Source organism: Lontra canadensis, unplaced genomic scaffold, assembly GCF_010015895.1.
Source record: "Lontra canadensis isolate GAN:19392208 unplaced genomic scaffold, GSC_riverotter_1.0 scaffold248, whole genome shotgun sequence".
Lineage (NCBI taxonomy): Eukaryota > Metazoa > Chordata > Mammalia > Carnivora > Mustelidae > Lontra > Lontra canadensis.
In genome coordinates, this window is record NW_022631242.1 from 48,913 (window position 1) to 74,474 (window position 25,562).

Below are 25,562 nucleotides of genomic sequence, written 5' to 3' on the forward strand. Positions count from 1 at the left end.
TAATCCTAATTCTCTATTAACTTGTTCACACCTTAAGGGAGCCTGGGTGGCTCAATGGGTTAAGCCTCTGCCTTTGGCTCAGGTCATGGTCTCAGGGTCCTGGGATGGAGCCCCACATTGGGCTCTCTGCTCAGCGGGGAGCCTGCTTCCCCCCTCTCTCTCTTCCTGCTGCTCTGCCTAATTGTTATCTCTCCCTCTCCATCAAATAAATAAATAAAATCTAAAAAAAAAAAAACCACCTTGTTCATATCTTAAACTATGAGTACCTGGACTACACAGGCTGTTTACATCATCCCTAGGGTTTTTAAAATTTTATTCTTTCCTTTATACACATTGTCTCTCTTACGATCTTTACCCACCTTAGTCTTGAGTTTATTAGAGAAAAGTACACAAGTAAGTGGAAGGTCCTGCCTCTCTCAACAGGTGATAGAGCAGCTCCCACTGTGGTGAGATCCACAGATGCTGTAAAGTTACTCAAAGCTCTGTTACAGGCATGTCAGAACACCAGCGAAGTTCCTGCCGTAGGTTAAGGCATTTGGTAACTGGAAGGAACAACATCTTAATTAGTTAATGCCATAGGTTAGGCTGGTTTTATTTATTCCTCCCTTTAGAGCTCATTGTAACTTTGAACAGTTGTTTAAATACTATTTGATACTGTAGTTGGCCCCATTTCAGTCCTGCATTCCCAGCTCCCCTACCCTGCTCTACTTTCATATTTTCTCTAACACTGACCATCATCTATGTGCTGCTATAATGTATTTCTTTATCATTATAGATTCCAGTCTGTCCCCTCCCCCACCACTACAGGCCAGGGATCTCTGTTTTGTTCATCAATTTACCCCAAGTACCTACTACTGAAGTGCCTGGCATATAATTAAGGGATTTGTTGAATAAATAGATCTGCCTAAATGAGAGATTATTTCTCTTTTGCGGTTAACTCATTATAATTCATTAACCACAAAATGAATATTTTAGAATATCAACAGAAGCCTTTTACTACCTTTCTTTTTTATCTTAATTTTTATAAATTTGCTGCCCAGGGGCCCTGTGCAGCTGCAGGTGCACAGCAGGTGCCCAGAGGCAGAGCACCTTCTGGCCAGGCACAAGAAGGCATAACGTTGGGCCGGGCCCGGCACTGGAATGACCTCGCCCAGGTGCTCCACACCCGGCCCGGCTACTTGCCACCCCAGAAGTTGGGGATCCCTTTGGCAGCACAGTATTTTATGTGACTGAGTGTGCCCCTTTTACTATCCTTCTTCAAGATGAAAAACAGGACACCCTTAGTAACAACCGATTATTACTTTCACAATTTCTTTCACTGAAATGTAGACAGCTGATCGGTGTAGTTTCTAAACAAATGATTTCAAACAAGAAATTCGTACACGTTACGCACCCTCCTTCCTTACTGCTATATGGAAACAAACATTCTGAGGAAGGGACACACAGATTTTGGTGACATTTGCCCAAGGCCCGCAGTGATCACAGCCTGCTAGTTCTGTTTCCCACAAGAAAATACTGTTCTTTCTTGTCTTGGGGTATTTGGGGGCCATAGTGAGTACATAGAGGCCTCTAACGATACCCCGAATTGTTGAGAAACCATTTGCATAAGGTACTGTGGTAACCAGCCTCCAACATGAGCCACGGTGATCCCTGCTCCATGGTATTCACCCGCTTCTGTGGTCCCTCATTCCCATGGTGAATCGGGCCAGTCTGTGTAACCAACAGAACCCTGCAAGAGTGCCCTGTGTGTCTTGCAAGGATTCATCATAAAAGGCATCACAGCAATCTGCACTGGTTTCTTGCATCTCCAGCTCTTGGGGAAGAAAGCCACTATGGCATGGGGACATTAAAGCACCTTGTGGTTTAATGTCCCCCACGCTAGAGAAACCCACTTAGAGAAGAACATCAGCCAAAAGGCAGAACAGACTTGCCAGCCACAGACGTGAGCCACGTAGGAAGCCAGTTCTCCAGCACCAGTCAAGCCTTCAGATGACCACAGCGGACATCTGCCTGCAACTTTATGGGAGACCCTGAACCAGAACTTAGCTCTCAAATTCCTGACCCACAGAAATTGTGAGAGATAATACATACTGTTGTTTTAAAGGTTTTTGGAGTGGGGCGCCTGGGTAACTCAGTGGGTTAAAGCCTCTGCCTTCAGCTCAGGTCCTATCTCAGGGTCCTGGGATCAAACCCTCAGCAGGGAGCCTGCTCCCCACCCTCCGCCTGCCTCTGCCTGCCTGTGATGTCTGTCTCTGTCAAATAAATAAATAAATAAAATCTTTAAAAAAAAAATAAGTTTTTGGAGTAAGAGACACGTGGGTGGCTCAGCCAGTTAAGCATCTGCCTTTGGCTCAGGTCATGATCTCAGGATTCTGGGATGGAGCCCCTTCGGCTCCTGACATCGCCTGAGACCGCTCCTCCTGCGCTGTTCAGTTACTTGAATAAATTCGTTTTTTCCCCTCACGTTTGTTTAAGATGGATTTTCTGCGGCTTTCAACCAAGACTTTACACAACGATATGGTTCCTTCTGTTGCCACAACTCGCGGAAACTTTAAACAAACCAACCACGAACAGCACCGGACGCGTGGCGCTCTTCACCCGTCCCTCGGCCTTCCAAGCACCGGCCCGGACCGCCCGGCGCCTTCAGCCACGACCCCCACCCGCGCCCCCGACCGTCCGGGCCGGCCGGCCAGGGGGTCGAGTCCCGGGGCCGCGCCGCATGCCGCGGGGCAGGGCCTGGGCCCCCAGTCCTTCCCGCCCCGGGCGCGCGCAGCCCGCGTCGGCGCAGTCACGGCTCCGTCCCTCAGGAGGTATCCCCGCGCTCGTCTCCCCGGTCTGAGACTGGGCACGCGGAACCGTGGACCGTCGCCCGGACGGTCGCGGCCGCTCCCGCCGCTCGGCCCCTGGTGCGGTCTCATCCTGGGCGCCCAGAGGACGAAGCCGGGCAGGGAGCGGTCCGGGGCCCCAGCACCAGTGACTTGAGGGACGATTCGCCGCGGAAGACGCGCTCCGCCCGCTCTACGGACCAAGGAGACTGCGGCAGGATACCGCCTCCACAGGAGCCAGCATCTGATAACCGAGCTCTGCGTGGCTTAAAACAAGCATCACGCGATCCCTCTTAAATCAGAGGCGACTGGCGACCCTTCGCCCCAGCAGTGCTTCCCTCCGGGCCTGTGCCTGGCCCCGAGCACCGGCTGCCCAGCACCGCCTCCCTCCGGCCATCCGGGGTTAGTAGGCGTCGAGAAGAGACGCGCATGCTCCGAGTTTGCCTTCGTGCTTCGCCTCCGCGATCGCCGAGTGACGCGAGCAAGAGCATGAGATTATGGGAAATGTGGTTTCCAAGCCTCGGGCCCCCTGGAGTGTGTCCCCTGAGTAGGTCCAGAGCAGGACTTCAGCTCCCGGCTGGCCTGCGGGCGCGGGAGGGGACGCGAGGGAAGGGGGCGGGGCGAGTGGGGGAGGTGGGCGGGGCCGAGGGGGGAGGCCGAACGGGGGGGCGGGGCCTGGCCGGCTGAGACACCGCCGCCTGCGGTTGGAGGAACCTGAGGCGCGGGGCACGGGACCGCGAGGAGTCCGGACGGCGGCGGGCGCGAGGGCAGGCGTAGCCGGAGTGGTCGCGCCTGCGTCGACCGCCGCCTCGCGGCCTTCCTCTCCGCACGTCCCCTCCCTCTCCGCCGGGACGCGGGAGAGCCCGGCGCGCGACGGGGGCGCGAGGCGGAGCGGGCGGGGGCGGCCAATGCGAAACTGGCTGGTGCTGCTGTGCCCGTGTGTGCTCGGGGCCGCGCTGCACCTCTGGCTGCGGCTGCGCTCCCCGCCGCCCGCCCGCGCCTCCGGGGCTGGCCGGGCAGGTGAGGTCCGGGGGCCGGGCGGGCCGGGAGGCCGGGCGGGGCGGGAGGCCGACTGCGAGCCCCCGGGCGGCTTCCTCCGCGGCGTCCCGCAGCGGGAAGCGGGCCGAGCGCGACCGTTCCCTGAGGAGACAAACGGCCCTTTTCATCCTCGGGGCATTACATCGGGCAAACTCCGGGGGCTTCTCCCCGTCTGAGTCCCGCCGCCTCTCCCCTCCCGCCTTCCTCTACGGACCGGAGAGCGGTGCCGGCCGCCGCGAGTCCTGCGTCTGCCCGTCAGGCCTGGTCCGAGCTGTGGGCGCCGGCCCTCCCGCCCCGCGAGCCAAACCTTGTGTCCTTCAGCCGCGGGCGGCCGCTGCGTGCGCCGGGCTCTGGCTGCCAGGCCTGCCCCCTCCCCGCTGAGGGTCCGCTCGGTCGGGACGTGTGGGTCTCAGTGCCGCGGGCGGCGCCGGTGCGCGCCGGGGAAGCCTGGGTCTCGCCTGTCAGGGTAACTTTGCCGTAAGAACACACGGATTGTGTTTTCTTTGGAAACTGCGGGTCGGTCGGTTGGACACGTCCGGACGTGAAATGGGGCTGCGAGCGAGCTGTCCCTGTGAGCTGGCCGGGCGCCTGCTAGCGAGGCACCCCGCGATACCGCCGTTCGCCGACGGTCTGTGCGCTCGTTCCGGAGCTTTCTCTCAGGGCTGAGAGCTCGGTTCCTGCGCCTCTCACCGCCTCACGGGATGCTTTGTCCGCAGAAGGTGCGGGCGGATTTGTTGTGCTTGTTGATGTTAGTGGTTTTCCCTTGTTTTCTTTTCTAAGAGGTTGCCTTAGGACATATAAAGAAACCTAGAAGGCTGTTTTCCAAATGAGGTAGTAGTTGTGTTGTGTTCTAACTACTCGGCGAGGTTTTTTCCGACCACTTCTCCCCGAACAGCGGTTTTCTTACCCAAACGTTTTAAAAATCACAATTGAATATTTGCAATTCTGAGATGGGTCGGTGCCTTACTTTTTAAGTGGGAGGCATAGAAACTAACTCGGCAATCCGCAAGGCAATCTCATCGTTATTATGGGGGTTCCTTAGACTGGTAACAGTCTCCTAGACTCTTTTCCTATTAGACAAACCACAAGCTCTTTGAAAAGGCTATTTGTGTGACCCGAATAGAACTAAAACACGGTTAATTTATTTAATGAAAATACAGTGGTTACAGAGCATTTAACCTATTAACAGGTTAGGATTGGGGGCTTTTTTTTTTTTTTAAGGTTTTGTTTTTTAGGTTTTTGTAAACTGAGCAGAGGAAAAAGTGCCACAGATCTAAAATGCTTTCTATCATCTATTAGGTTTTTGTTTTACAGCTTTCTTTCCCTTTCTGTGAGCACTACTAGAATTTACTTGCAGAACATTCTTAGGATATTTATGACCTTAATTTAGTCTTTTGGGGTTCAGTAAACAAGAAAAACCTGTTTGTCTTCAAGCTTAAAAGTTAGTAGGCGGTCTCTTAGCTTCAGTGAAGTTTTTCCTATCCCCACAGTGTTTGGATGATGCCCCTATCTTGCCATTAGGTCAGCCTGAGCTAGGTTAAGGAGACTAGGAAATAGGCCATGAGGAGGATCCGGCTATAGGTGAAGAAATCAGTACTAGTTAAATAAATTAACTTTGACTTAGGTGGATACCTTGCATCTGGTTAGATGATAAATTAGATATTTTACTCTAAATGAAACCTGGCAGACTCCTAGCTTTCACTTTGCAAAACTAAAAGCAGTAGAAGCATACGGATCGCCAAGATTTCCTGCAGCTCCTTTTCCCATCGTGTTACCACCGCATTCAAACTAAAACATTTGGGCACTTTTATATTTCTACCCTTGTGCCTTCAGCCTAAAGTGAGAGAGAAAACCCAAGATTTTGTTACATTTTCTTCCCTTGAATTAATGTTTTAAGATTTCTTTTTGTTCTTTTGTCTGCCTCTTTGTCTTCAGGCTCATTGAGTTGTAACAGTACTTTTTTAAAGGGAGACTTACCTTCCCTGAATATTAAAAAAAAAAAAAAAAAACACCCTCTGATTTGTAGTGGATTCAGCAAATTTTTGAGAGCTTACTCTGTGCCCACTCCTGTTGTAGGTATAGAGTTATAGCAGTAACCCAGATCACATCCCTGCCTTTGTGCAGTTTACAATTTAGAAGGCAAGACAGAACCGAGAAAATAATTTTTTTAATATCCTAGGGGATGGAGATAGGTGGGATGACAACAAGAAAGCAGTGTAGAGGGCAGAGAATGGTGTGCTACTGTTCTAAATAGAGAGGTCAGGGGAGGCTCCTCTGAAGATTGGTGCCGTTGAGCAGGGGCCTGAATGACGGGCAGGAAAAATTCCCATCAGCACCTGGAGTTTTTCTAATGTAGTGGCTCCCTTGAAACAGCCAAACTAAGGTCCGGGAGAGCAACTGGTGAAGAGGAAGCAGGTCTCTTGTGAAATCCAGCACACCTAGGGGTGCATGAGGAGAATGGAGACAGGGATACTGGGCTGGACGATACAGATAGAAGATACATCTCATATCTCATACTCATACTGGGTAATACCTTACCAGGAATTATGTAACATCCTTTAAAGGATGTGACCAAAGAAGTCTTCTCTTCCTAGGATATTTGGAGAGAAGGAAACCAAAGTGAAAGGAAAGAAGCATATCCACTCAACAAATGCTTAGAGCTCTAGGTACCAAGCTAGATGTGGAGTCCCCTGCTCTGAGACCCTCAGAGTCTGCTGAACTGAGACAGGGAGCAAGGAGAAGGCCAAAGACAAATTGAGCTTGCTTTGCAATTTTGCCTAGGGCTGGTTCATCCAAAATTATCCCTATATGGTAATCTTGTCTCTGTGCTTCAGTTTCCTTATTTATAAAATGATGATCTCATAGGGTTATTGTGAAGATTCGATTAATACAACACACAGAAAAGTGCCTGATTCATAGTAAACACTCCACGGATTTTAGAGAGGAGGAATAAGATAGTGGTGGCTGGTACGTAAGCTAGTGAGGTATTTGGGGAGGTTTTAGAAATTGGGCATGCTAGTCGTGTATATGATGATTGTCCTTATCAGTAGATCTGTCATGAATTTATATGTTTCCCTCATTTCCAAGATTTCTGCTTGTTTGGGATTGATGTCATCTGAGAGCATGCATGTGAGAGTGGAAATTTTCGTCTGATTTTTAAGAATCCTTGGGCCTATTTTGAACAATCAGTTTTGAAGTCAACCTCCCTTGGTCTAGAATAGAGTTTTGGATGTCCGCTGTCAGTGGAGAACCTCGCAGGTTGCCAGACCCTCAGGATACACTACATATTAGAGAAGGGAATGCCGTTGTCCTCAGGGAGCTAGTGTGGGGTTTTAATTATTCCTGGCATGAAAATTTGTTTTTTTGTGCTTAGTGATTTGAAGGAATGAATCAAGAGAACAAAACTGGGAAAATATGAATGAATTTGCCACCTACATATTGTCTATTTACTTTTTATGATGACCTTATGATATAATTTTTTTTCTTAGAAAAGTAAAACAAGTTCTTTGTAGAAAAATTTGAAATTATTTTTAAAAACAGGGAAAATGATCTTTATGACCGTTTTTGAAAGCACATACTTACAATGAATGTTGGAGGGAAATGACTTCGTATTTTTTAAAAATTGTATTCATGTATAATATCCCTTCAGAAAAGGGCCTGTAAATGTATAGGTTGATATATTTTTGATACACCCAACTAATCCAGCATGTCAGAAGCTCCCTTTATGCTCCCTTCCATCATGGCCAGGAGTGGTAACCACTGTTCTGATCTTAAATGGCAGAGATTTGCTTGTTAATACGTCATATAAATGGAACCACACAGTATGTACATAGTTCTTATAATCTCCTGATCTTAATATGGTAAATAACAATAAAACATAATTCTGCAACATAATTTCAATAGCTGCATATAGATACACCTTAATTTAACTAATCCCTTATTTCCGCATTTCTGGATTTTGCAGTTGTTCGCTATTAATAAATGACACTGTGATGAGTAGAGATCTTTTAGTACATCACTGATTATTTCTTTAGAATAAGTTCTTAGATGTGGAATGCTGGATAGAACTTACATAGTTCTGGAAAACCTGGGTGGCTCACTAGATTAAGTGTCCGACTCTTGATCTCAAGTGGTCTTGATCTCAGGATCATGAGTTCAAGCCTCGTGTTGGGCTCCACTCTGGACATGAAAGCCTACTTTAAAAAAAAAAATTATCTGAGGTATTTGATGTGTTTTGGCAAATTGTCCCACAGAAGACTACCAAATTCCATTCCAGCAGCAACATAGGAGAGGAGCCATTTCCTTGAAAAAACTCTAAATAACATTTCTTTCCAATACCAATGGTGGGGGTATTATTTAAGAAGGTATTTGTCATTTTGAACATAGCAGGAGCCTGGTTAGATGGTATCCATCTTATTCAAACTTGATTCCTAGTGAAATGGAATGTTTTTTCATAGGTTGGTTGGCTATTTGCATTTTATCTGTGAATTATCTTTGTGTCTTTTTTTTTTTAAGATTTTATTTATTTATTTGACAGACAGAGATCACAAGTAGGCAGAGAGGCAGGCAGAGAGAGAGGAGGAAGCAGGCTCCCTGCTGAGCAGAGAGCCCAATGCAGGGCTCAATCCCAGGACCCTGAGATCATGACCTGAGCCGAAGGCAGAGGCTTTAACCCACTGAGCCACCCAGGCACCCCTCTTTGTGTCTTTTTATAGCATGTTTACTTCTTAGCTGTTCATTTCTTTTTTTCCTGTCTCCAGACACCAGAATCAAAGTAGGTCCCCTGTACTAGCAAATAGCATAAGGTGCTGAAAGTGTGCAGGCAAAGGCTGGTCGGGCAGTAGGAACATGGGCATTCTTGCACAGCTGTTTATTGAGCACCTGCTGGGGGTTTCATACCATGTAATGCAGTACTCCCAAGTCTGTTGGACTGATTTACATTGCTGGTATCTGGTGGAAGACCTGTTTTGTTTTGTTTTTTGTTTTTTTTTTTAATTTTATTTATTTATTTGACAGGCAGAGATCACAAGTAGACAGAGAGGCAGGCAGAGAGAGAGAGGAGGAAGCAGGCTCCCTGCTGAGCAGAGAGCCCAACTCAGGGGCTCGATCCCAGGACCCTGAGATCATCACCTGAGCCGAAGGCAGAGGCTTTAACCCACTGAGCCACCCAGGTGCCCGGAAGACCTGTTTTTTAAACTGAGATATAATTGACCTACTACATGAGTTTCAGGTGTATGACATTGATTCAGTATACTTATACTGAATTGTAAAAATGAACACAGTCTAGTTAGCTTAGTTATAATTTTTTTCTTGTGATGAGAACTTTTGAGATCTGTCTTAGCAGCTTTCAGATATGCATTACAGCATTATTCACTATAGCCCCCGAGTTGTACATGACATCCCCATGACTTCTTTATTTTAACTGGAAGTCTGTACTTCTGACCCCCTTCACCATTCAGCCCACATGCCACCCTTCCCCTCTGGCAACCGTCAGTCTGTTTTCTCTGAATTTAGTGTTTTGTTTTGTTTAGATACAGAGTGAAACTGTACCGTATTTGTCTTTCTCTGTCTGGCTGGGTTCACATAGCATAACACCCTCAAGATCTATCCATGTTGTCAGAAGTGGCAAGTTTTCCTTCTTTTTTTATGGTAAATAATATTGCCTTATATTTGTCTATAACACGTTTTCTTTATCTGTTCATCTGTCAGTGAACACTTAGGTGGTTCCATGTCTTGGCTATTGTAAATAGCACCTCAATGAACAGGGCATGCAGGTATCTTCTCCAGTGTTTTCATTTCCTTTGAATAAATATCCAGAAGTGGAACTGCCGGATCATATGATAGTTCTACTTTAAATTTTTTGAGGAACCTCCATAGTGTTTATTACAGGGATTTATTGTCCCACCAAAAGGGCGCAAGCCTTCCTTTTTCTACACTTTCTTACCAACACTTGTATCTTTTTGATACTAGCCATTCTGACAGGTGTAAGGTGATCTCACCTTGTGGTTTTGATTTGCATTTCCCTGATGATGAGTGATGATGACCGCCTTTTCATATGCCTGTTGGTCATATGTATGTTGTCTTAGGAAATGTGTCTGTTCAGATCTGCTGCCTATTTTTTAATTGGATTGCTTGGTTTTTTACTATTGAGTTGTAGGAGCTTTTATTTTTTAATATGTTTTCAGTATTAACCCCTTATCAGACACATGATTTGCAAATATTCTGTCCCATTTTTGGGTTGTCTTTTCATTTTGTTGATGATTTTCTTTGCTGTGCAGAAGAAGCTTTTTAGTTTGATGTAGTGCTGCTCATTTATTTTTGCTTTTGTTGCATTTGCTTCTGGTGCCAAATCCAAAAAATAATCACCAAAACCAGTGTCAAGGATCTTACTGCCTATATTTTATTCTAAGAGTTTTATGATGTCAGGTCTTATGTTCAAGTCTTTGATCCATTTTGAGTTGATTTTTGTATATAGTATAAGGTGGTGGTCGGTTTCATTCTTTTACGTATGGCTGTCTAGTTTTCCCAGCACCATCTATTGAAGAGACTGTCCTTTTCCCATTGTATATTCTTGTCTCTTTGTCATAGATTAATTGGCCATATAATTGTGGGTTTATTTCTGGGCTCTATTCTATCCCATTGACCTATATGTCAGTTTTTATGCCAAACCATGCTGTTTTGATTACTGTATCCTTGTAATATAGTTTGAAACCAGTGAGCATCATGCCTCCAGTGTTTTGCTCGATGTGTTTGCTTATTTCATCTTTTTTCACCTATGACCCCACCTACCTCTCTTCTGGCAACCACCAGTTCTGTGTATTTAAGAGTCCGCTTTTTTGTTTAGTTTCATCATTTGTTTTGTTTCTTAAATTCCATGTATGAGTGGAATTTAAGTGGTATTTGTCGTTCTCTGACTGGGTTATTTCACTTAGCTTTATACTCTCTTGCTCCATCCATGTTTTTGGAAATGATGAGATTTCATTCTTTTTTATGGTCAAGTGATACTCCATTGTGCATATACCCTGTGTTCTTTATCCATTCATCTATCGGTGGACACTTGAGCTACTTCCATATCTTAGCTACTGTAAATAATGCTGCAGTAGACATAGAGGTGCATGTCTCTTTTCAGTCTTGTTGGTTGATTTGCAAATACTGAACCACTCTTGCATCTCTGGAATAAATCCAACCTGATCATGGTTAATGATTTTTTTAATGTTTTGTTGTATGGTCTGTTGGCTGATATTTTGTTGAGAATCTTTAAACCTATGTTCATCAGAATTGTTGGCTTGTAGTTCTTTTTTGTGGTGTCTTTATCTGGTTTTGGTATCAGGCTGATCCTGGCCTTGTGGAATAAATTTGGAAGATTTATTTTCTCTGTTATTTTTTGGAATAGTTTGGGAAGAATAGATACTAACTCTTCTTTGAAAGTCTGGGAGAATTACCTATGAAACCATCTGGTCCTGCACTTTAGTTGGGTTTTTTGATTATAGATTCAGTTTCATTGCTGGGAACTGGTCTGCAAATTTTCTTTTTCTTCCTAATTCAGTTTTGAAAGTTTATGTTACTGTGAAATTACCCTTTTCATTTAGGTTGTCCTGTTTGTTGGCAAATGATTTCTTACAATCCTTGTATTTCTGTGGTGTTGGTTGTTATTTCTTATCCTTCATTTCTGGTGATATTTATCTGAGTCCCCTCCCTCCCTCCTTCCCTCCCTCTCTCTCTCTCTGTTTTTTGATGAGTCTGGCTAAGATTTATCAATTTTGTTGATGTTTTCAAAGAATCAGCTCCTAGTTTCATTGATCTGTTCTATTGTTTTCTTGGTCTCTATATCATTTGTTTCTGCTCTCATCTTTGCTATTTCCTTCTTTCTGTTGGCTTTGGGTTTTGTTCTTCCTCTAGCTTCTTTAGGTATAAGGTTAGATTATTTGAGATTCTTCTTGTTTCCTGGGGTAGGCCTGTATTGCTGTAATCATCCCTCTTAGATGAGGATAGAAGAGCTAATGCTGCGCGATGCCCTCCTGTTTGTTCTTTCCTGAGATTGCTGTGGCTATTTAAGGTCTTTTGTGGTTTCATACAAATGTTAGGGTTGTTTGCTGTATTCCTGTGAAAAATGCCACTAGAATTTTGATAGGCATTGCACTGAATCTGTAGATTGCTTTGGGTAGTATGGACATTTAAAAAATATTCTCACCCATGAGCATAGAATATCATTCCATTTATTTGTGTCTTCTCCAGTTTCTTTCGTCAGTGTCTTACAGCTTCCAGTGTACAGCTCTCTCACCTCGTTGATTAAACTTATTCCTAGGTGTTTTATCCTTTCTGATTCAGTTGTTAATAGGATTGGTTTCTGAATTTTTTTTTTTGGTAGTTCATTATTAGTGTCTAGAAGTGCCTCTGATTTTTGTAGATAGATTTTGTGTCCTGCAGCTTTACTGAGTTTGTTTATTACTTCCAGGAGTTTTTTTGGGTGACTCTTTAGGGACCTATTTTTCAGTATATCTGGAAGGAGAAGTTTTTTCAGAGGCCAAAATCTGCCATGCCCTTCTCCTCTGCAAGAAAAGAGAAATGCGTGTAAACTAAAGCACTTCCACAGAAGCAGCTTAGACGTGGAGTAGAAGCAAAGGAGATGAATGGCAGTGGAATGAGATCATAAAGTAGTTTGCACCCTGTGGGATTTTCACATGCCACATGGTCATCTTTATCTTTATTATTTATTTATTAAGTTTCAGAAAAATCTTGTTTGGCAGTGAGATGAAGAAACCAGGGATAAACCATTAGGATAGCCTTGGGATTTTTTTTTTCATGTTTTAAGTTTTTATTATGAATATTTTTAAACATACCAAAAGTAGAAGATTAGAACAAATGTTATGTACACACCATACACCTTCAACTCATATTTTTCATAAACACTCCTACCCACTTCTTCCCACTGGATTATTTAGAGGCAAATCACAGAGAAGTTATTATTTTCATAAATATCTTAGTATAGTGTCTCTATCAGTAGACTTTAAAAAACCATAACTACAAAACCATCATCACAATTAGAAAAATTAATGATTCTTTCCAATATTTAGTGTTCAGAATTTCCCAATTGTCTTTTTAAATTTTAATTCTAGTGTAGTTAACATGCAGTGTTGTGTTAGTTTCAGGTATACAATACAGTGTTCAGCCCTTCCACAGATCTCTCAGTGCTCATCATTAGGACACCCCTGTCATGGTCCAGTGAAAGATAAGAGTCTGACTTGAAGCAGGGGGTAGAATTAATGACGAGAAAGGGACTGATTTGAGACATTGTTCATGAAGACTTTGTCAATTAAGAACAAGCTAAATTATGTTTCATGTAATCCATTTTTCAAAGGCTTATTTTGATTATCTACCAAAAATGAAACAGTGATAATTTGGCATTTAACGGATTGTTTTAGTTATTTTATGATTTTTCTTTTGTGCATCAGCCTTGTTTTCTGCTGATGTCAGGTAAATGAGGCATTTAGATTAAATGTCTCTTTGCTCTTCTACAGTTTTTAATCGTTCCAGAAGATATTTTGTAATGGATGAAATAGACTATCTGAAGACTTTTTGGTATCGGGGTTTTGTTTGTTTGGTTTTTTGTTTTTGGGGTATGTTTTTAGGAAGCTGAGACACAGGGATTTAAATAGCTTATTATGGGTATCATGCAGCACGTTGGCTTTGGAGTCAGTGTCAGATATGTCTGTTTACTACATTTGCCTCATTACTGTTGTTAAAAGTACTTACTATTTCTTTGTGAAAGAGTAGGGGGTGAGATGGGATATCATTACCAATTTTACATAAGCACTTATCCTCCAAATTCAGACTCATTTAGAGTTAGTTCCAGCAGTAGGTACAGCTTTCATCGTATAGTTTTGTGTACCTGAGAAAATATGTTCCTGAAGTGTTTTTTTCATTCATATAAATGTTTAATTTCCATGAAATTAAAAAAAAGTAACATGCTAACCAGCATTTCCAGTGATCTGCTTATCACTGATTTGCCACCTAGACTGGTGTTAGGAATAAAAGATTGGAATTTAGTTTCAGAGGAGCTACATGGAGCTGTGTTGCTAATTGAAGGGGATGAAGAATGGAGGTCAGTTGCGGGGGATTAAATCTTAGCCTCGCGCCTTACTGCTTGCCTTAGTGGAATTTACTGAATTCTCTGTGCCTCTGGCCTTGTTTGTTTCATAAGGAGCCTGACCCCACTTACTTCTCGGTGTTGTGAGCATTAAATGATACTCTACATGCAAAGCGTTCAACTGATACTCTATGCGTAGTACTTTATAGGTGTGCAATGAATATGGTCTATTATAAGCAAGGTTAGTCAAGGAAAATTTGGATTTACATTAAAGATAAGTTCCTGCCTGGGGCACCTGGGTGGCATAGTTGGTTAGGTGGCCAGCTCTTGGTTTCAGCTCAGGTCAGGATCTCACAGCCCTGGGATCAAGCCCCAACTCAGCTGGGAGTCTGCTTGGGACTCTCTCTCCCTCTCCCTACCCCTCCCACTTGTTCGCTCTTTCTCTCTGAAATACATAAGTCTTTAAAAAGAAAAAAAAAAAGGTTAAATTCCTGCCTTTAAAGAATTCATTTTAGTACAGGATTCCTGGTAAGCTAATATAACAAGTATCTCTACTTCATTTAGATTGGTTTTTTTTGTCTGTTTTGGGGGGTTTCTTTTGTTTTTAGAAATGTATCTTTTGTGGAAAATAAGGTATCTACACAAAAATTCCTATATTCCTAGATGTGTTACAATGTAATATCCTTTAGGCATCCTATTAGAAGGGTCTGTCTCCCAGATTTTCTTATTATTTTAATTGGTCCTTTGATAAAATACCATCATGTTTTTGTTGTCTTTTAACTGAATGCTTGGATCCTCTGGCATATAAAAGGATTGCACATAATGTAGGCAAGCTTTCTGGCCTTCGATTATTTAATTTTGGAAACATTTTGGATCAGTTCCCGTCATTGGAGAAAGAGATAAAACGGCCCCTCATCAGAGCTATGTATAAGCTTGTAGCTCTCCAGCTTTGAAATTGGCGATAAAAAACAAAATATCTTCCCCTTTTGTCTGCTAAGGACAGTTTTTTTTTTTTTCTTAAATGTAATCCTGCCCATTAGACCTTACAGCAGTAAAAAATGAGCCATTCGCATGACTTGTCACTTGATTTTGTTGTTGCTTCCCTGGAAATGTTGCCTCCCTCGTTCATTCCTTGGAGTATTATATTAACTGATACAGGGTTTTCTGTCTGTGGAATTTATTGGTGTTGCTCAGGGTCTGGTACTTTTCAGCATAGTAGTTTTTCAGCTTTATTTCCCAAACTTACTAATTTTTTTTTTTGAGAGAGAGAGCAAGAGCCGGTGTTGGGGGGCTACAGAGGGAGAAGGAGAGAGAGAATCCCAGGCAGGCTCCATGCCCAGCACAGAGCCCAACATGGGGCTTGATCTCAGGACTCTGAGATCATGACCTGAGCTAAAATCAAGAGTCGGCTCCTCAAACAATGGAGCCACCCAGGCGCCCCCTATAATGTTAACATAGGCCTTCACCTTTGAAAGCACGGATTTGTGTGGTGGTTATCATTGCAGTCGGTTGCCAGTGAGTGCCTACTGTTTTGGTACCAAACCAGGACCTTTATATATATCATCTCACTTAATTTTTACAATAACTCTATGAGAAGTATTACTATACCCATTTGTAGTCTAGGAAACTGAGGCTTAAGAAGGTAAATAACTTTTCGGGGTGGCTGGCTGGCTCAGTCAGTAGAACATGAGACTCTTGATCTCAGGGTGGGGAGTTCAAGCCCCATGTGGCAGATTGAGATTACTTAGAAGTTTTTTGTTTTTTTAAATTTTTTAATTTTTATTTTTTATTCATTTATTTGACAGAGTGAGAGAGAGAGATTGAGAGAGAGCCATCACAAGTAGGCAGAGAGGCGGGTGGGGGGGAGGCAGGCTCCCTGCTTAGCAGAGAGCCCGATGTGGGGCTCGATCCCAGGACACTGAGATCATGACCTGAGCCGAAGGCAGAGGCTTTAACCCACTGAGCCACCCAGGTGCCCCTAGAAGTTTTTTTTTTTTTTAATCTTTAATTAAAAAGAGAAGTTAAATAACAGTTACTGGACATAAAAAGAACCAGGATTCTGCTCGCGGCCTAACGGACTCATACTGCCTACTATTGTGTGGTTTATGCCACGCTGCCTTTCCAAACTCATTCTCACCGTAAACATCTTATTAGTTTTGAAGTTTTACATACTTATGGAAGCATAAATATATACATACATAGGGAAGACAAAAAGACTATATGCCAAAAAGTCGTGGTTATCTGGATGGTACGTCTGATTTTTAAAATATTTTTTCTTTGTATATTCTATACACATGAACATGCATTATTTTACAATAAACTTTTTATGTCACATATGAACAGTAATTGAGATATGACATTTCTAATTTATTGTTGCTTATTTCTAGATCAGTTGGCCTCATTTCCTCAGTGGAAGTCTAGTCACTATGATGTGGTAGTTGGTGTGTTGTCTGCTCGCAATAACCACGAACTTCGAAATGTGATAAGAAGCACCTGGCTGAAGCATTTAATACAACATCCATCATTAAGTCAACGGTAGGTTTTCTGAGTTGGCACTTGCCTGATTAACTGAGTAAATGTTCTGGAAGACCTCTCCTGAGACCGTCAGAAATGTTAATTTAGGCATGTGGCCGCTCTTCCTGGGAGAAATGGCTATTTATTTTGCTTTCCCACAAAGTTCTTAAAGATAGTTAGGGGAGAATATATTCATTGGTTAACATATTAGCATTTATAAATACCTAGTTTGTTTTGTTTTTGCTTTGATTTAGAATAGTAATTCCTTTTTTTTTTTTTTAAAGAGAGCGAGAGGGGCAGAGGGAGAGGGAGAAAGAATCAGAAAGAACCTTAAGCGGTTTCCATGCCCAGCACAGAGCCCAGTGCAGGGCTGGATGTCACAACCCTGATGTCATAACCCGAGCTGAAATCGAGAGTTGGACACTTAATCACCCAGGTGCCTCTAGAATAGTAATTCTTAAAAGGTTCTATTCCAGGGGCACCTGGGTGGCTCAGTGGGTTAAAGCCTCTGCCTTCGTCTCAGGTCATGATCTCAGGGTCCTGGGATCAAGCCCCACATCAGGCTCTCTGCTCAGCAGGGAGTCTGCTTCTCCCCCCACCCTGCCTGCCTCTCTGCCTACTTGTGGTCTCTCTCTCTCTCTCTCTCTCTGTCAAATAAATAAAATTAAAATTTTTTTTTTAAAAAGTTCTATTCCAGAATAGGTCTCTGGTTAGACATGTTTGTGTCTAAATATGCTTTTTACCAACTTCACAGAGACACACTGAATTTTTCCTGTTCTGTAGTGTTTTTTAATTGTGTGCTCTGCGGTGTGTAGCTCTTTTTCCCGCCTGCCCTTCCAGGGCTGAGCTTTGGTAGCACATCTCATGTTGGTATTAGATGGCTCAGTTATTGGTTAGGAGCCCAAGACCTTAGCAATGAGACCAGCCTCTGAAGATGACATCGTGAGGGGCTATTGGAACAGAAGCATGGGAGACTGAACTTTTAGTTCTGCGGAGACACTCAGATGATGGGCAGTTCTCCATGGCCCTCTTAGGATTGCATTACACTGGCACATTTGGGACTGAGTAGCTACACAGTTACAGCATTTTCTTGTCATCAGTCATGAACATTTATAGATTTCCTATCTTATTCATAGCGGCTTTCATTTCTTTTCAAGACAGATTTCCTTGGTTCATGATCTCAATGATAATAGTACCGATAGACCAGCAAATGAAAGGCCTTGGACTCCTCACTGCTGGCAGAACCTCGTCCAAAACCTGCCCTTCCTACATAGCCTTTTCTGTCCCAGAGAATAATGACCCCTCTCTGCCTGTTGCTCAGAAAACCCCGGTGACTATGTTATAAATGACGGAGTGAGTCCCCCTTATGGGTCTTTAAGGATCCGTCCAGCATGGCCGCAGAAGGTACACTGGGAGAGGCCTTTGAGATTAGATCTAGTCCATTCCCAAGTCCTAGAGAAGGAGGCCCAGTGCACCACACAGGGGGCGGCCACACAGGAGGAGCGTCCAGGGAGCAGGTTCAACCAAGCAGGTGGCGAGTCCACAGCGGGGCCCCATGAGTACATGCCTTTACGGGGGTCACAGGGGCATATACAAGCAGGAGGAGGGAGGGGATTTCACTGTTGTGTTTGAATGTCACTAGGTGAGTGAGGGAGGGCCAGAGGGGGATCTCATGGCAGGGACCAGCTTTATCGTTCCAGTGTATCAGGTCACCTGGGGAGGATGCTCATAACCTCTTTGTGAGGATGTTGAGGCACCAGGAAAATGGGAAATTTTAAAAATTTGTACTACATTGTTATCTTGATTTCTTCTTTCTCTCACATGCCACATCCAACCCATCAGCATGTTTTCTTGGTGCTACCTTTCTATATCATCCAGAATCCAGCCCCTTGCCACCTCTACCACTACCATCAGAACCACCACCCTCTCCCCGTCAGGCCACATTACCTCTCACCTGGATTCTTGCGGCCTCCTCTATCTGGATTTCCTGCTTCTACCTTTGTTCCCCTATATTTTTTTTCCTGTGCAGCAGCCAGAGTGCTTCTTTTAAAATTCATCAAATACGTCTGTTTTCTGTTCATACCCCTCCATTGGCTTCTCTTTTGCTCAGAGTGAAATACCAAGTGCTCACTGTGGTCTTTGAGCTTATCAAAATCTACTTCCCCTACACTGGTGAACATTACCGTGCTTCCATCATACACTAAGTGTGCTTCTGCCTTGGGGCCTTTGCACGTACGGTCTCCCCTGTCTTTATCACTCTTCCACTGGACAGTCCTCTTGGTTCACAGTCTCACATTTTTCAGCTCTCTGTTTAGAATTCACCTTAGCAGGAGGCAGCCCTTTATTAAATAGCACCTAACCCCTTTTCCCTCTCCATCCTCCCTTAGTTGACTTCGTTTTTCTTTATAATACTTATTACCAACTGGCATGTTTATTATATCTAGCTTTGTGTTTTAAATCATTTGTCTTTCCCCACGAGAATATAGTTTCATGAGTGTAGGGACTTTAACATTTTTTTTTTAAGATTTTATTTTCAGAGAGAGAGAAAGAACACAAGTGAGCAGGGGAAGGGGTTGAGGGAGAGGGAGACAGGGAGAAAGGATCTTCAGCAGGCTCCACGCACTGGGTGTGGAGCCCGACATTGGGCTCAATCCCACAACCTGAGATCCTGACCTGAGCCAAAACCAAGAGTTGGATGTCCAACCAACTCAACCACCCAGGCACCTGGGGAATGTTGCTTATTTCACTGATGTATTCCTAGTACTTGGAACCTTACTTGGCACAGAGTAAGACACTCAACAACTCTTGAGGGAATGACTCAGACTAAATGTAGTGAGGAAGATTAACATTCAGATAGTCACGAGTCATTTATTTGCCATCATAGCATTACTGCTTTAAATTTAGTAAGCTTGGGGGTGCCTGGGTGGCTCAGTGGGTTAAAGCCTCTGCCTTCGGCTCAGGTCATGATCTCAGGGTCCTGAGATCGAGCCCCGAGTCGGGCTCTCTGCTCAGCAGGGAGCCTGCTTCCCCCTCTCTCTCTCTGCCTGCCTCCCTGCCTACTTGTGATCTCTCTCTGTCAAATGAATAAATAAAATTTTTTTAAAAAATAAATAAATAAATTTAGTAAGCTTGGTGATTTGTTCTATAAAAATGATGAGATACTTATATAAAAATAGATACTAGCCAAAAACTTCTTAGGGCAGAGTAATTTTGTGAATCTAGTAAGAGTATTTAAGATGGCTTTAAAAAAACTAATTTGTTAAATATCTGCAATAATTTAGTCAACAAACTTACTCATTTCTGTTTATACTTTTATTCTAAATGCTAGTTGTTTACAAATGGGTATTCTGCCTTAATTGGCCATTAGTAAACGGAATGTTTGCATTTCTGTGGCTTCAAATCTTGCATTTCACTGAAGGAGCCAGATTCCACATACACTTCCGGGACATTATTTAATGAAAAGCCTTTGTAATAAAATTAATAAATTGTCAATTTCACAAGTAACTGTTGAGTATCTTCTGCATGCACGTAGTTTACTGCATGTGGTAGAATGCAAAGATAGTTGCCATAGAGTCCCAGTCTTTATGGGAGCTTGAAGTTTAATAGAAGGAAATAGATGTAACAGTGTAATAAAATGTTATATGTCCCATCATATAGATAAATAAAAAGCCTGGAGTGTTTGGGAAACTCCGAACAGTTCCATGTAACTGGAACGCTGGGTTGGGGAGGGGAGTTCAGAGGAGGGTGTGGATGAGTGAGATGAAGCGCTCGGGAAGGAAAGTGGGGCCGAGAGACAGGGATTATGAGGTAGAGAGAGGGAGGCCATCGAGCCCGGGGCAGGCTGTGGCCAGGCCCTGCAGAACAGCTGTGGGGACAGAGGCGTGGACTGCTAAGCGGCTGAGGGGCTGAACTGAAGTGTGGCCTTAGAAGAAAATGAGGTAAATAAACAGCAAGAGGGAGAGGAGGAAAAGGAGTTGAGGATGATTGCTAGCTTTCTAACTTGGAGAATAATGAGAATAACTTGGAGAATAATCAATCAAGGCAAAAACACTAGATGAGAAGAGCAGGTTTCACGGGAGAGAAGTTCTGTGGTGGGTATGTTGAGTCTGGTACCTGAAGGCAGTACTGTGCTGGTTCAAGTTTACCAGCTGGCTCTCGGAAGCATAACAATTATGTGTACGTGTGCGTATGTATGTGTTCTAAGTTTTACTGATATAAATGATGTATGGTGCGTAACTGACAGATAATAGCATACGCGATACTCTTTATTATAAATTCCATGTAGCGAGCTGATTCCCACGAATGCTCCCATCGTTCTAGACCTTTGTATCTAACCAATTGCATGTTGCGCCTGACAGGAGTGCAGTTTGGACATAAATATTTTCTTTAAGATAGAGTAAAACTGAGGTGACAACCGAGACATATGTCAGAACTTTACTCTTCATCAGTAAAGGCAGTGACATCTTTGTTGAATCAGGTAATAGGTTTTGAATAGTGGAAGGATGGTTCCTCATTTTTTTGTGCTGTTCACAGTGGGGTGGCTACAGACACATCACTTTTTTCTTTTTCTTTTTAATTCAAGTATTATTAATATAGTGTTACATTAGTTTCAGGTGTACAATATAGTAATTCAACAATTCTCTACATTACACAGTGCTTATCAAGATAAATAGACTCTTAATCTACTTCACCTGTTTCTCCCATCCCCTCCACCCACCTCCTCTCTAGCCACCACCAGTTTGTTCTCTGTACTCAAGAGCCTGTTTTTTGGGGGACACTTGGGTGGCTCAGTCAGTTAAGCGTCTACCTTCAGCTCAGGTCATGATCCCGGGTTCTGAAGTCGAGTCCCGCATCAGGCTTCCTACTCAGCGGGGAGCCTGGTTCTCCCTCTGCCTACTGCTTTCCCTACTTGTGCGTGCACTCGCTCTCTCTTTCGCCGTCTGACAAATAAATAAAATCTTTTAAAAATAAAATTAAACTAAAAAATTATGAAGAGACTGTTTTTTTGGTTTATGTCTTTTTTTTTCGTTCATTTCTTAAATTCCACATATAAGTGAAATCATGTGGTATTTGTCTTTCTCCAAATTATTTCACTTAGCATAATACTCTATCTAGATCTGTCTTGCTGCAAATGCCAAGAGTTCATTTTTTATGACTGAGTAATATTCCATTGTATATGTATATACCACATCTTTATCCATTCATCCGTCGATGAACACTTGCGTTGCTTCCATATCTTGGCTACTATAAGTAATGTTGCAATAAATACAAGTGCATATACCTTTTCAAATTAGTGTTTTCATTTTCTTTGGGTAAATACCCAATACTGGAATTATTGGATCATATGGTAGTTCTATTTTTTTATTTTAAAGGTTTTATTTATTTATTTGAGAGAAAGGTCACAAGTAGGCAGAGAGGCAGGCAGAGAGAGAGGAGGAAGCAGACTCCCTGCCGGGCAGAGAGCCTGATGCAGGGCTCGATCCCAGGACCCTGGGATCATGACCTGAGCCGAAGGCAGAGGCTTTAACCCACTGAGCCACCCAGGTGCCCTGGTAGTTCTATTTTTAATTTTTTGAGGGCCCTCCATACTGTTTTCCACAGTGGCTACAGCAGTTTGCTCTCCCACCAGCAGTGCACAAGGGTTCCCTTTTCTCCACATCCTTACCAATGCTTGTTATTTCTTGTCTTTTTGGTATTAGCCATTCTAACACCTGTGAGGTGGTATCTCATTGTGGTTTTGATTTGCATTTCTGTGAGGATGAATCATGTTGAACATGCTTTCATCTGTCTGTTGGTCATCTGTATGTCTTCTTTAGAAAACTGTCTATTCATGTTTTCTGCCCATTTTTTAATTGGGTTGTTTTGTTTTTTGATGTTGAGTTGTGTAAGTTCTTTATACATTTTGGATATTATCTCCTTATCAGATTTGTCATTTACAAGTATCTTCTCCCATTCCATAGGTTGCTTTTTAGTTTTATTGTTTCCTTCACTGTGCAGAGGCTTTTATTTTGATGTAGTCCCAGTAGTTTAATTTTGCTTTTGTTTCTCTTGCCTGAGGAAACATAGCTAGAAAAATGTTTCTACAGCTGTCATCAGAGAAATTGCTGCCTATGTTCTCTTCTAGGAGTTTTATGGATTTAGGTCTCACAGTTAGGTCTTTAATCCATTTTGAGTTTATTTTTGTTTGTGGTGTAGGAAGTGGTCTCATTTCATTCTTTTGCAGGTAGCTGTCCAGTTTTCCCGAACCCTTTGTTGAAGAGACTATCTTTTTCCCATTGGATATCCTTGCCTCCATTGTCATTGATTAATTGTGGGTTTATCTCTGGGCTGTCTATTCTGATCCACTGATATATGAAGACACGTCTTACTTTTTTAAGTTTAATCTTCGTTAACTTTTCCTCCAACGATTTACTTTTTTTTTTTCTCCATCCCTTAAAGTCAATGAAACCCTTATTTGTAGTGTTTGCTAGTTTCCGTGGTATAAATATTCCCACCATGACCAACTTCAACTAACACAACATCTCTGAACACAGACTTGGGAAAGATATGTAGTAGCATACCATTTTATTTCTACCACCCAGATATAATAGGTAAATATAACCTCAAGAACATAGGTAGTAGTGAAATAATTAAGTGATTATTTATGATAATTTGATTAATTTGAGTATTTTCTTTGTTTTTAAAGCAGTGTGTTTCATTGTAAGTTTATATAATTTAATAAAGTCTGTTCTTAATAACTAGCCCACAGAATTCCTGAAGATTTGGCACAACAATGTCATCTGTGGGCCATCTGGGAAAAAATGTTCAATGGATACATACGGATCTTTTAGGAGATGGGTCCAAACTAGAGATGCTAATTCGGGAATGTTTCCCAAGCTAGTTGAAGTCTTGAGAATAAATATTGTCCAGGGAGAGCAGGCAGAAAGAGTGAAGAGACCCAGAGCCAAAGCCCTGCTTTAATATCTACCGTAATGGGCAGACTTGGTGAAGAAGAGCCAGTGCACGTGACTGAGCCGGCCACATAGTTGGGGAGAAAGAGCCTTGTAAGGAGACCAGCATTCTTGAACCGCAGACCGAAGGGCTGAAAAGTTGTCTGGATTTAGCAGCAAATCAGTGGTTACATTGGTGGTAAACAGCTCAGTATAAGTGGTGGGTACTGAAGCTAAAATTTCTGTTTTATATGAGTGAGAGATGAAAAACTAGAGCCTACAATTTTAGTTCATTCCTTCGTGGGACTTCACTAAAAAAGGTGGAGACAAGGAAGGGATGGTCGGTAAATAGAAATGAGTATCAAGACTTCATCGTATTTGTAACATGTAGGGAAGGAGCCACAGGTTACAGGCAAGGTTTAGGAGAGGAGAGGACCTCTTCTTGAATAGGAAGACTAATCTGGTCTGGAGCAAAAGGATTACCTTCTACAATAGAGGAAAGTAAATAAAGAAGATTGCAGATACAGATATGTTTTTAGGTCGGACTGTGAGAAACTGACTTTACTGTGGTTTGTTTTTAATTGGTATGAGCATTTGCTGGTAGCCCGGCCAAACATATTCATACTCGCTTTGACATAGTACTACAGGAGAGGGCTTACCCACATGTCATGTGGTGGTTGGCAACTTTCATTTTGCTTGTTTCTGTTTTGCTAGACCAGAAAAATAAAGTTAGAATAAATATTTGGGTCTTAAAGTAAAAGCTTTGAAAGGGGCATGAGGAAACGGGCATGCGCAGAGTGCCGATCGGTATCTGATGGTAATGCCAATACATCTTTCAGCGTGCTTGTGAAGTTCATAATCGGTGCTCATGGCTGCGACGTGCCCGTGGAAGACAGGGAAGATCCTTATTCTTGCAGACTGCTCAACATCACGAATCCGGGTGAGTCATCTTTTTCCACAGCTCTGTGCTTCCGTTTTACAAGTTTGATGTTGAGGAAAAGCTGCTAAGCTGGCTAGTCTGGTGGTCCGCTTTTAGCAGACTAAGATCGAGCTTTCATCACAATGTACCTTTCATCCTTTTTGACAGATTGAGTGATCACTCTAGCTCTCTGTGAGGAGTCTTTTTAGATATATTTAATTCAGGATCCAGGAGAGTTTGTTTCTCAGTATGATTCACATGCATCTGGAGATTTCCTTGTGCATAGATAATCCTAGAAAACTGAGTTTTGAACTTTGAGAAACCTGCTGATTTCACCATCTTGTCAATTTATAGTAACCTTGATACAAATATTATGAGTCAACTTTCCCTTAGGATTATTGCCTATAACCTCCTACAAAAGAAACAAATAGTAAAAATTTTAAATCTGAGTAATATTTTGTATTCCTTACAGTTAAAGATTTGTGGGAGTTTTGATGATGAAGAAAGATGGTCCTAATCATGTTCCTCTATTACCAGGGAACCAGTTTTAGGACGTTGCTAACTGTGTAAGCAGATGTCTTTCTTTACCAGCATTTCCTGTTATGTTCAGCTATGGTTCTAAGGAAAAGTAAACTTTTCAAAGTTTTAAGTGTGCCAGGTATGACCCCTGGAATTTTAAGATTTGTCAGGTCTTATAATTATGTACACCTTACTCTTACAGGCAATGATAATGTTGAAAGCCTGGGCTTTCAAGTCAGGTTCCATGGATTTACATCTACGCTCTGCCTTTTTGAGCTGTGTGACCTTTGATCAGTTATTTACCCCATTTGTGCCTCGGTTTCACCATCTGTAAACTGGGGATAAAAGTACTTACCTCATAGGCATTGATAGGATGAAATAAGTTGATACTTACAAAAACTTAGACTCGTTCCTGGGACATGGTACTTAATAGTATTTTAAAGAACCTGCCTTTTATAAAGTTGAGTTTCAGTCAGCTTTTTAAATAAATTATCTGTATTGTATAAAGCTGAGGTTTCTTACTTATGCTCTTTTAGTTAACATTGTAAGGAAAATGTCATGTGTAATTGTGTTTCTGTGAGGCAGTCCGTTAGCTTGTACTAAAGTCCCATAGGGACCATGAACCTAATAAAATGTTGCATTACTGATGATGTAAGAGTAGCCTAGAACAAATTACATTTGAAATCCAAAACCAAATCAAATTTTTAAAAACCTCACCTTGAATTAACCAG

The 25,562-nt window shown here is 42.7% G+C and overlaps 1 protein-coding gene across 3 annotated transcripts in view; it reads left to right on the forward strand.

Moving 5' to 3' along the window:
- The first annotated feature begins 3,521 nt into the window (after positions 1 to 3,521).
- The window catches only part of LOC116862490 (UDP-GalNAc:beta-1,3-N-acetylgalactosaminyltransferase 2-like), a 57,045-nt gene continuing 35,004 nt past the window's right edge, over positions 3,522 to 25,562 (forward strand). Inside the window, exons 1-3 of one of the 3 annotated variants that reach the window (XM_032849798.1) lie at positions 3,522 to 3,845; positions 16,338 to 16,485; positions 24,233 to 24,333. In XM_032849798.1, coding sequence (XP_032705689.1) covers positions 3,734 to 3,845; positions 16,338 to 16,485; positions 24,233 to 24,333 — 361 coding nt within the window. In that variant the 5' untranslated portion in view covers positions 3,522 to 3,733. Of the gene's footprint in view, positions 3,846 to 16,164; positions 16,199 to 16,337; positions 16,486 to 24,232; positions 24,334 to 25,562 lie in introns of those variants that run through there. The other 2 variants (XM_032849796.1, XM_032849797.1) reach the window with 2 other exon arrangements.